General features: G+C 35.8%; 1 protein-coding gene across 1 annotated transcript; it reads left to right on the top strand.

The window, feature by feature from the left end:
* Window positions 1-2094: 2094 nt before the first annotated feature.
* Window positions 2095-8010, top strand: LOC5575920 (transmembrane protein 18). The gene is made up of 4 exons (XM_001655861.2): window positions 2095-2402; window positions 2640-2757; window positions 2824-2972; window positions 6386-8010. Exons 1-4 carry the CDS (start codon window positions 2340-2342, stop codon window positions 6500-6502), a joined length of 447 nt encoding a protein of 148 aa, XP_001655911.1. The 5' UTR covers window positions 2095-2339; the 3' UTR covers window positions 6503-8010.
* The last annotated feature ends 4285 nt before the right edge of the window (window positions 8011-12295 follow it).

A 12295-nucleotide genomic window follows, 5' to 3' on the forward strand; every position in this document is an offset into this window, starting at 1 on the left:
TGTCAGTAAAAAATAATACCTCCACTATTGATACACTGTTCCTTTAGTTGCGGTATATTTTTAATTTGTGTTCCTATAGTTGCGATATCCGTGATTTTCTTATGGGATCCTCCACTATAGGAACACTTTACCGCAACTATTGGTACAAGCAAGGACAGTTTTAGCAATTTTAGTGATATTTCATCAGTTTTAAAGCAATTTGAACGCTCTTTTCAAATATTCCGTGTATCAACAAGCCAATTCGTCGATTGGCAGTGTCGGCTGTGTGGCTAATGTAATAAATTCAGTGAAAACGGTAGTACCGCAACTATAGGAACAACCACAACTAAGGGAACACTTACCCTATATGCTTTGTGGTTCAAACTGTATCCAGTAACATTCACTTACAGGGTCCATTCACAAATTTCATAACGCTGTAGGGGGTGGGTGGGTGTCTTTAAGATGTTACAGCTCATACAAAATTTGAAAAGTATTCATACAAAAAGCATTACGAAGGGGTGGGTATTTTTGGCGTTATGAAATTTGTGAATGTACCCTACACACTCAATCAGACTACGCGCGTTCGGTAAATAAAATTACCGAACTAATCAGTAATTCACAAGAACACCGATGTTTCGGTAATTAAGCAGCCTCTGACAGCTCATTACAAACAGAACTACCGAAATAGGGTGAATTCTAGACGATCTGTCAAAAAAATTACCGAATAATCTGTAAATGTTTAGTACCACCGAAAACTGTAAAATATTCAACTGAAGTATCGCTAAAATGTCTATTAGATTACCGACTTCAGTGATTTGAGCGAATGACAGCGTCAATCAATCGTGTACGTTTTTCTCCCGGACGTTGCAGTTAAATTCTCGCATAATCTGGGATAACGCCCTAAAAGCTTTGTTGTTTCTGAGTCAATGAATGCATAAACATCGAAACCAACACCACTGGCAGGTAGAGAATGATCCTTTCTTCACCATAGCGTTGTTGAATAATGTGTAACTCAATTTAAATGCTTAGAAACAACGAGCTACACACATGGTTACCAATGGCTCTTAGGGCGAGATCATAAGTTATGCGAGAATTGGTCGTGAAATGTCTGAAATGAAATTGTGCCAGTATCTCTTTTCTAGGCATATAATTATGATAGAGGTGAGTTTATGGTAGCGTATAAACAGTTCATCACTAAACTAAAGTTAATTTTTGCAGTTCTGTTGTCAGCGTCCGCAGCATCCGTTGAAGTTTCCCGTGCGCATCCCGCTTTGTGCTTCCGACAGAAAATGTGGCATCGATCGTCTATGTATTATACTGTTTTATATTCCGCTGCAGCTTTCATGAGAATGACTATATATGATGTCTATTTCACTTATAAAATAAAGAAGTACAATCACGAACGTTCGTCTTCGTTGTTTTTATTCCTCACAAAAAATAAAGCTCCAAGGAAAATCATCAGTGCACCGTGTTTACAGTTCTTCGGTAAGCGATTACCGACAATTCGGTTGTTTTGACAGCTGGGCTATAAAATGCGGATTACCGAAAGATCTGTAATCGACTCGTTTACCGAACGGATTACCGATCGTTCAGTTGTTGAGATTTCGGTAAATGGATTACCGAATTCGATAATTTGATCTAAGTGTGTACACACTCAATCACAATTCGCTTGTTCGATACTTTTCTTTACAGTGGGGATTCGCTCGTTGGAGGTCCGAATGACACGATGGTTGATGGTACCGTTGTTATGGCTCATACAAAAATAGTAGAGGTGGGTAAGTATCCACAATGGTCAATTTAAGCGTTATGAAATATGTGAATAAGCCCAATGAACCAAACTAAAAAAAAAACACTCGAATGTCAGGAGAACCCGTGCAACCATTGTTACAATTTCTTTATAGATCTTTGTCCCGCGATGGCGATCGCCAACGAAAACGAATCGATATTGATCGCTATCGAAAATCACTCACTGGTTGACCGGGAAGATGTCAAACGCTAAGCGAATCCCCGTTGCAACCAGAAAACTGCTCGAAATTTTTGCACTGTGAATAACCCGATGAGTGCCGCCTCAGGGGTCTATTCGACCGAACTGTCAAAAATCGATGCATCGCGCTGATGCAGCGAAGAGAGGAACATCAGAGACATCAGAGCGCCCGCAAAGGAAACGTAAACAGAAAGTCCCTCAAAAAAGGAGGATCTTTTTGTTGTAAAATAATCAACTAACTTAATTAATGATAAATTTATCATTGTTTATTTAATTGATAAACAGACGCTTACTGCTAGTAGTTAATGTGATAACCTTTCAGCCCGAAAAAGTGTGTGATTCTAGTGTTTAGGCGTAAATTTGACGGTGGTTCAGGATGATCGATCCAAATTTCATTGAAATTAATGAAATTAAAGGATTTGTTACATTTTTGCAGAGCGTAAGTACCTAGAGCCTCTACGATGATATAATTGAGTTGCATCTTCTTCAGCAGTTTCACTTAAAGCCATTTAGCAAGGTCAAGGGAGAAGTGCAACTAGCCCATTCCTTGCTTGCGTTTTGCAATGGATGGCAAACATTTTGGACGCGGAAATGCATTGTGGGCCTGCCAGGAAGATTTAATAAAGGGCAGCGAGCTCCGTTTTAATCTAGTTTCTGTTGTATTTGCAATTTTCAGATTGACTGGTACGATCCATGGCTTATCGGATTGATAGCATTTCATGTCTGCATTACCTCGACTGCACTGCTGACCCGGAATTGTGGCAATTTTCAAGTCTTCCTGTTTTTTGTGTTGTGTAAGTATACTATCATTGAATAGCTTCTGTATGGTCAGATCACTTAGTAGATTTTCCTTTTTTCAGTATTGATGGTTTACTTCTCCGAAAGCATTAACGAATACGCTGCCGTGAATTGGAGGATTTTTTCGAAACAGCAATATTTCGACGACAAAGGCCTATTTATATCGATAGTATTTTCTGTGCCGATATTGCTCAACTGTATGCTGATGGTGGTAAGTAACTTTTGGGTTTCATGAACTAGATCATTTGATGGAAACGGAAGTTCTACATTTTAATTGCGTAAGAATTGTTCTGCAAATAGGTTAGGGTGGCCCATAATTATTTAACTGGGAAAATCTTTGGGTACACCCCCACATTTTATGATTATAACCCCCCCAAGAAGTCACTGTGAAAGTTTCAGTAGAATCCAATATTGTGAGATGGGCCAAGCAATTTCAACATTTTGTTTTGGGTAAATTGAAACAAAGATATGTAAAATTGAGAATTATGCTCACTAAACATAAGATACTCAGTGTGCTTTTTAATAATCTTCCCCAGGATTCTGTGAGAATTGTTCCCAGAGTCATTTGAAAAAGCTATTCTGACCTATGTAAGAATGATTACCGTAAAATGGGGTGTTAAGGGATGAAAAAATTTTTTGACACGAATTTCAAGCAACTTCTAGTATGTCAATAATCGAACAAAGGACAGCCCTACCATTCTCTCGTCGTGTATATCAAAAGCCGAATACAATTATGAGGATCCTATGACAGATTTCTGAGATAATCATGAAAATGTGTGATTTTTCACAGAAATTCAAAATGGGGTGTTAAGGAATTTGAGTTTTGCAAATAAACCCATATTTTTCCAACAACAACAAATAATCTTTTTGGTCAATAACTTTGATGCATTCAATCCATTTTATAAGTTATGTTCAACCTTAATCAGATTATACATCAGTATTATTGAACTTGGAACTCCTGCAAACGCTAACCGTTTTATTTTAACTGCTAAATCTTTTATAGTTATTAATCCTATTTGGAAACTATCAATACATCGTAAAATTATAAGGATAATTTCAACAAGCTTTTAGTTTCAATAGAGGAAATGGCCAATTTGCCCTGTAAATAAAACACTACACTAAACAAAGTATTTGCATGCAACACCCAGTGGCATGGTAAAAAAAATACTGCTACTCCTTCGTCTTTGAAAATCGCCCCTATTTTTGCTGGTCTGTTCGATAGGTAGACAGACGGTTTGATAGATCGATAGGTAGATTTGTTTTCAATCTTCGCGCAACTCTCCATTTATAGACTCTGAGAAATGACAAAATATTAGTATTATTAACCGCTTCATAGGATTACCACTATAAAAAGAATCATTCAAACTTTCCAAACATTTTACCAGTGTAATCGAACAAGTTTTGGAAATAGTTTCAAGAAAAATCTCATATTTACTCTAATACGTTGTTATCAAGATTTCCCTACCAGTCTTACCGATTTTCGAGATTAGACATTTTTGTGATATCCAGTAACAAACAAAATACACCCCTTAAGTTTTACAACGCAGTTTTACTTCACGGAATAAGCCAAAAGTTTATTTTGATATATATCATAGCATAAATCGAATGAGTTTTGTAACTTGGAAAAAGTAGAAAAGATAATCCCCTAACACCCCACTTATTTTCAAAAAGAGACTTTTTCCATAAGAAATATTAAAAGTCGAAATCTAGATAAAATTTTCAAAAGTTTTTGTCTGCGTTGTGATCTCAATTAAATATACTTATGTTCTAAGTTATTCACATATTTTTCTCAATATTGTTTCATAGTTTTGTAGTTAAATGTATTTTGCCTATAAAATTCGATCAAAAATGTTTTGATGTTTTAATAGACATCGTCTATCACATGATGCAGCTCACAATCCTCCGAACGAAACTAACATTGCAGATGACTGATATATCGACTTTCGACGTTTTTGTGATTTGTCAATCTTGATGGGAAAGTTCAATCCCTTAAAACCCCACGAGTCCTTAACACCCCATTTTACGGTACTGATTTCATAAAAATCCTGCTCAGAATGCGGATACAAATGCACATGGGTTTCTTCCAGGATCCTCACTTGCATTATTAAAAAAAAAAGATATCCATGTTGAGAATTATAGGTTAATTATAGGTTATATAAGAATACAATTTTTCAAATATTTTTCAAAAATTCAAAATTGTTTCAAAAGTCATAAAGAACTTCCCTAATATGCGTGTTATGAGCCAAGGTTTAAACCAAAAATAAAATCATTTTTATTTTCGAGCTACAAAAAAATACACAAATTTGCAAAGTGTACCCCGTCTAAAGGCGGGGTTGGGTATTAGAGGGTTAATGCTCAAAAAAGTAGAATTTGATGAAATAGTGTGGCTGACAGTTCGAATGTAGAAATGCCACAGTTGACTTGAACCTGGATCCGTTTTCGTTAGTTTATTCGCATCTACGAAGGTAATTACCACAGTTGACCCTATGCGTGAAGCTCCGATTATTTTACATGGCAAAGCATAGGAAGTCAATTTTCAAATGCTTCAAAAAAATCAAAACACTTTTTAATTAAATTCTGTTAAGTGTATGGGGTTAGACTATTGATCAACTATAGAATCAGCAGCATATTGAGAAAAAAAAAAATAATATAAAAAATATTTTCAACGCTTCACGCATCGAGCAAACTTTTCCCAGATGGCAGCACCGTACCTTCGTACACTCGAATTTCGAGTTGGGTCAGACCTGACCCCAGGTTTAAAACCGAAAACGCCATAAGAGAACAATTTTAATTTCTCAAGAGCTCAAGACTTGGATTGTAGAATCAAAAAGAATATCCAAGTGCATTTCAAAACAATAATCAATATTGGTTGGTTGGTTTGACTTTATTAACGAGATTTTTAGCCCTGGGCTAGTTCATCTCGGGACCAACGGCTTTACTTCCCTTCCGAAGGAAGTCGTCACTATAACTTTTTACGTCATAAGTGACTATGTCGGGGATGGGATTCGATCCCACCCAGACAACCAGAAATCGCATGAAAGTTCACGTTACAAATCGTTTATTCATACTAATTACATCAAACCCGCAAAACACCGTGGATAAACTCGTCAGATTGATGACCTTCCTCGCATAAAACACTTCTTTTCTGAGTTCACTTGTACATTTTGTTTCGTCTCGTACACTCGTACAAACAAAATCGGATCACTCCGTAGCAGCTGTCAAATCAACATTTGTTATCATAAGTTAAGTCGGATAAGATCACAGGTTAGTTCGGTAGAAAATTTATACACTCGCAATGTATGTTATTATTCATCACATAATGTATGTACGCATATCGCCTCCACTTTTGTGCGTAGAAGGCCTTTTCGCGACATCTTATAAGTGAAATGTTGCACATACAAAGCCTCCAGGTGATTGCGTTATACGTACATTCTGGTTGTCTGGGCAAGTCCTCGGCGTGAGACGCGAGTGTTCTAACCACTACACCAGGTCCGTCCCCACATAATCAATATTCTTGATTCTACGAACAGTTTGTATGTGACGTAAAATGGTTTAATTTATTTTCCTAATAATATAATAACTTAATGAATATCAAAACTCAAACATCGCCTTATTACTTTACAGGGAAGCTGGCTGTATCAATCTACCCAACTTATGGCTCGTCTCAAAACAGCGCAACTGCGGCAACAAATTCGCCAATCCAACAGTCGTCAGAGGATAAAACCAGAAAAGGATGAATGAAAAACACAGTCCCACAATCCAACTTGATAAAGAAAACCGAACCCTGTAGTAGATTAGGCTGTTTTATCACTTAAACCACAATGTATCGTGTTTAGCAAGTCTTCATTGGATCATTCACCTATTAGGTACCGGTATTATGTTTTGATATCGAAAGTAAACCACTATCTTATACATCACTATCGAAAGCTGACTTTGAAGTATCTAAGTATAAGTATGTTGTCTAGTTCCACACTGCTGGCAGAATTATATTCTTTAGGTTATTATTTCAAATGTAGTGTGGTTGAACCAAAAACGAAATAAAGGCGTTCTTGTCGCTTACATCAGCCCAAAGCTTTATGGTACGTGTAGTAGTAGATCGAAATCTTAAACGCCAAGAAAACGTGTATTGCAATCTGTCAAAGTTATAAGGTACTATCAATGGATCGAATGTAGTACTAGAAGTGATACCAATTCTGAGCCTGACTACTATGCCGTTATTTCGTCTTTGGTTGAGGTATGTGTCATAAAAAGCTGGACAGATACTGCGGCGATGAAAGGCTGTTTCTTTCCACTCTCGGGTGGCAAGTCTCCCAAATAAATATATTTGTTTCAGGTTTCCAGAGAGAACTAAGTTTCTAATACCTTCTTGTTCAGCAGGAGAAATGAGAGCTACTCGCCAACTGATAGCCGCCATGAATTATTTAAAAAATATCGTACCGTGATGAAGTGTCGAATTATAAAAACAATGTATTGTAGGACATCTTAGATGTAACCTGATAAACCAGGGACGTTATATATAATGTTTGCTCGCAGATAATTGGATCGGATTCAATAGGAGCGTAACTGCGGCCTTCACGTTTTTATGGTTTTTATCAGTAGCTTTGGCGATAATTTTGATTCAAACTTGATCCTGTTGACTATTTCCAATTGTTTCACTTAAGAGATTGTCCCTAAGCGACATAGTATTTCAAGGAAGGACTTGAGGACAAGAGTTCGTACATGATTGCATGATGGGAAATTTTCCCTTCTTTTGAAAAGATTTTCGTTTTTTGTCCCTTCTCTTTTTCTCTTTTGCCTCTCGACCTTCTGTCCTTTAGCCCTGTTGTCCAAATATAAAAAAATATATATTCTGATATATTCCGCAATACGCTTGTTCTATATAACGACCTTGTCGCGTTTTTTTTATGTAGGATTACATCTGTAGCCTGTGCTCACTGAATCTAAGAAAGCATAAAAGTGAATCAAAAATATGAATTGTGACGAAAAGCGTGTTAATCCGAACTACTCTATAAAAACGAGTGAACATATATTTAGAAAAGTTTTTAGTAGATGCAAGTTAATATGCTTGATGTAAAAAAAACAGTTCATTGTCAACTCACTAAACTCAATCAGTTCAGCAGTTTTTTTCTCAAGTCAATCAAAAAACCATGTATATGGTAACAGTAAGGACAGATGATTTAAATACCTCATGTATATTTTGCTGAAACATTTTATTTGTGCTTAATATAATCATTTTGATACGAATGAACCTAAAATAAAATTATATATTGAATATGCAAACACAAAGTGTGATGTAGATTAATTTCATACAGGTTAATAGAAATAAATGTTTGGATTTATCAAGAAAAAACATTGTCGTTTGTAGAAATTGAAGTCTTCTTGGTGGAGTTTTTTTTTTTTTCAAATGTGACATCCCTTTTCTCAAGCCCGGCATATGTTTGTATTTGGCATCCTTGTTTAAAAATCCTGTTAGATTTTGTGGAATAATCCTTGGTAGATTTTATTGAACAATTCATGTGGTAATCTGTGGGACAATTCCTGAAGGAGTGGTTCTAAAATGACACAAAGTAATACTGAAAAAAAAATTACAGGGCTTTTCAAGGAATACTTGTTTGGTTCCTCAAAAAAATTCAGCATGATATTTTTTCACCCTAGAATAACCTATGTATATTTTTTCGGAAGAATTACTGTAGGAATATTTCTCTAGTTATTAGCTCTAGTAGATGATATTTATTTAAGAAATCTGTAGAACATAAAAAAAGCTTTCTAAAAAATCTTGTAAGAATTTCTGGGAGAATTAACAGAGTAATCCCATTGTTGGAACGATTCTCTAAAGCAAATTACGAAGAAATGTCTTTTGACACAGCTTGAGAAATCATTGAAAGGTTTTCAAACTGAATTCCTTTGACAATCATTAGATGAATCTTTACAATAATCTCTGGACGAGTCTTTGGATGTATTCCTGAACAAAGCTCTAGAATTCCTGAAGCTCCTCCATGATGAATCTATGAACCTATGTAATAGTCACGTAGTAATCTTTGGAGTACGAACACTCATTTTGAAAGGCTTGGAGACCTCATAATAGAAATGTTTCCAAAGCAATTCCCGGCTTACTCAGGCTCAAGGTATAGAGGGCCCCAGGATATTCGATGACACGAGGTTCTGTTAAAATAACTGTGATAAAAGGTTTAAATGCTACAGGGGCCCCTACATATTACCAATACAGTTTCTCTATAAACCAGATTTTCCCTTCCTGTTCTCATTTTAGTTTGTTAAAAACTAAATTTGTATTGCTATGAGGAATATTTACCATGATTTCGGGACCATTAGAAACCTGCTATAATAGTACTTTAATGCTACACAATTTTTTTACGCGTTTTTTTGTGTGGTTTTTATCCGTTTTTTACGCGATGCCGCAAAAAAACGCGTTATTAAAAAAACGACCTAAAAACCTGTTTTTAATTATGAATTCAGGTTAACTTCTGCGTTCATGAGTCCTCTCATAGCGTAGTGGTAACGCTCCCCAACTAGAGATCGGGGAGTCGTGAGTTCGATTCTCTCTAAGAAGACGTGTAACTTTTTCGCAAATCTTCACATCAATTTGTCCATCTAATCCAATTGCAAATTATATGTAATGTTTAGCTTTTCGGTAGTTGCTAAAAAACCTGTTTTTTAATACAAAACAATGTTTTACATAATGATTCATATGATCATGAAACGTTAAAAAACGCGAAGACCTTACGTCTTTTTTTAAAACTCAAGAGCAGTCGCCCATTCAGTCATCGCCAGCGCCACCTCGCTCGAGCTGTGTATGAAAAGCGAGCTTTTTTCAAGTTCTTTCGAAATCACAGTTGTAATGAAGGGACTACCGACTCATGGGAATATCGTGTCATGGAACAGGAATGTATTGGAAAGCTATTTTAGAAGATCATTAAATTTTGGTTTAGTATTCATCCATTAGTTGATATCCAGTTATGGAACATCGACTTATGGAGATTTAACTGTAAATAAAAAAAAACACAAAACTCGAAGAAATTTTGACGCATCTTATTTATGTTTATCTTGCTTTCCCATACTTTGAATTCGTTTTTGAGCCTGAGTTGGAAATGGAAAAACCCGTTCTGAATCACATTTTCAACCCCCAATTTCGATCGAACTACAATTTGCTTTAAGTTGGTTTGTTTACGTTTTAATCACTGATCAAGTTTCTAAAAACAAAAACGACAATGATGAAAAGGTCGAGAATATTCTACTATTCTTATGAAGGATGAAAGACACGACAATTTTCAAGGGAATCCTTAGAGAACTCCTTAAGCAGACTCTCTAAAAGTTCTTGGCTGATTCAGAATTGCCGAAGAAAGTTCTGGAAGTAGCTTTTAGTAAGTAATATCTAAAGCAGATCATTACAGTTTTCTGAAAGATTTCTGTTTTTAAGAATTGTTGAAGAAATTCCAGTGATATATTTGAAGGAATTTCTGCGCGATGAAACGTTTTTTAAGAATCGAATGTTGGTATTAGCTGGGTCACTTCGGTGCAAGAAAAAAAAACCACACAAATTCACAGAATTTTTGTTTTTTGATTTGTAATTTGTTTATTTATTCTTACGGTAACTTGTTAGTTTACACTTTTTATCAAGTCAAGGAATTTGTTGTTAATCAATTTGTTATTTGAGAAAATGGAAAAATCTCACTGGTTGTAAAGACAAGACGTTTGGTCTATTTTTGTCAAATTTGTTAAGTAAAAATTTATTTAAAAGGTGTATAAATATAAGGGATATTATTTTTTATGTATATGATTGATAACACAAGTTTATCCAATGAATGATCCTAGAGACAGCCAACTGGTGGGGAAACGTGCCTTTGGAGCCGGCCTTCTGATAGAGACAGGGCTGGTAGCAGGTTTTTTTAAGAGACTCCCTATTTTAATGCAAGTCTTTAAAAAGTCTCTTTTTTTAATGGGAAATCTCTAAAGCCTCCATTTTAACCAAAATAGTCTCCAAAGCTTCTTTTTTCCTTATTTTGCTTGCATTCAATCTAGATGCAACATTTTATAGGCTCCAGAGAAACCTTCAGTGACTATAACGGGTCAAACAGGCTCTTCAATAATTTCGTATCAGATTTTCAAAGGATATTTAGAAGAATTTCTACAGAATTTCTGCTCTAAAAAATCCTTGAGAACTTCAAAGCTACTTCCTTCAGTAATTTTCTCAGATATAACTTAGATTTTTTGTCCACCAGATATATTTTCACAGGAGAGAAGAAGGAGTTATTCCAGAGATCCTTGTTCATTGACGGTTACTTCAAAGCTAACACTAGTTTTATCAGGAGTTACTTTACGATTTTCTTTAGAAATACCTCACGGATTTATTTTTCAGAAACAAATCCTTGGTATTTCCCTGAAGATATTCCTGAAAAAAATTAGAGACTTACTTGATAAAATCTCAAAGAACTGCTGAAGGAATATTCTGTAGAAACCTTAGAAGAAATCTCTAGAGCAATTACTGAAGGTATCTTTAGAGAAATCCCTAGTTGAAATCTTGTATGAATTATAAAAGGCAATTTTGTATAAAACCCTTAGAAATTCTTGGAGGAAGAAGTTATTGATTCAATTTTAGCTGCTTTGGCTGGAAATCTTGACAACTACCGAAAAGCTAAACATTACATATAGTATGCAATTGGATTAAATGGACAAATTGATGTGAAATTTTGCGAAAAAGTTACACGTCTTTTCAGTGAGAATCGAACTCACGACTCCCTGATCTCCAGTTAGGGCGCGTTACCCCTACGCCATGAGAGGACTCATGAACGCAGAAGTTAACCTGAATTCGATTTTAGCTCAATAATCACGTGGTCCTTTTTCGCAAAGTGCACCTCTTTCGGAAGAATTAGATGCCCATCCAAACACAACGCTTTCTATATATATCCAATGCCTAGCCCGAGAGCGCATTTGGAAATCTTGGATAATATTCCATGGAAATCTATGGAAAAAATCTTGTAGAAGTTAGGAAATTCTTGAAAAATTTTACAAAGAATTATTAGAGAAATTATGATGATTTCTGAAATAATATTTGGAGAAATGTCATTTATGTGGTTCTCCTTGCGCATATAGGTTGAATTCTTATGGTGTCCTAAATAAAAGTTCTTCTTCTTCTTCTTTCTGGCATTACGTCCCCACTGGGACAAAGCCTGCTTCTCAGCTTAGTGTTCTTATGAGCACTTCCACAGTTATTAACTAAGAGCTTACTGTGCCAATGACCATTTTTGCATGCGTATATCGTGTGGCAGGTACGAAGATACTCTATGCCCTGGGAAGTCGAGAAAATTTCCAACCCGGAAAGATCCTCGACCGGCGGGATTCGAACCCACGACCCTCAGCTTGGTCTTGCTGAATAGCTGCGCGTTTACCGCTACGGCTATCTGGGCCCCCTAAATAAAAGTCTTGGAGAAATTTCTTAGGAAAATTTGTCGAATACCTTTAGAAATTTCAGGAGTGAAATCTAAACATTTTATCTGATGAAATCAATAGAGAAATTCC

This window comes from Aedes aegypti, chromosome 2 (genome assembly GCF_002204515.2).
Source record: "Aedes aegypti strain LVP_AGWG chromosome 2, AaegL5.0 Primary Assembly, whole genome shotgun sequence".
Taxonomy (NCBI): domain Eukaryota; kingdom Metazoa; phylum Arthropoda; class Insecta; order Diptera; family Culicidae; genus Aedes; species Aedes aegypti.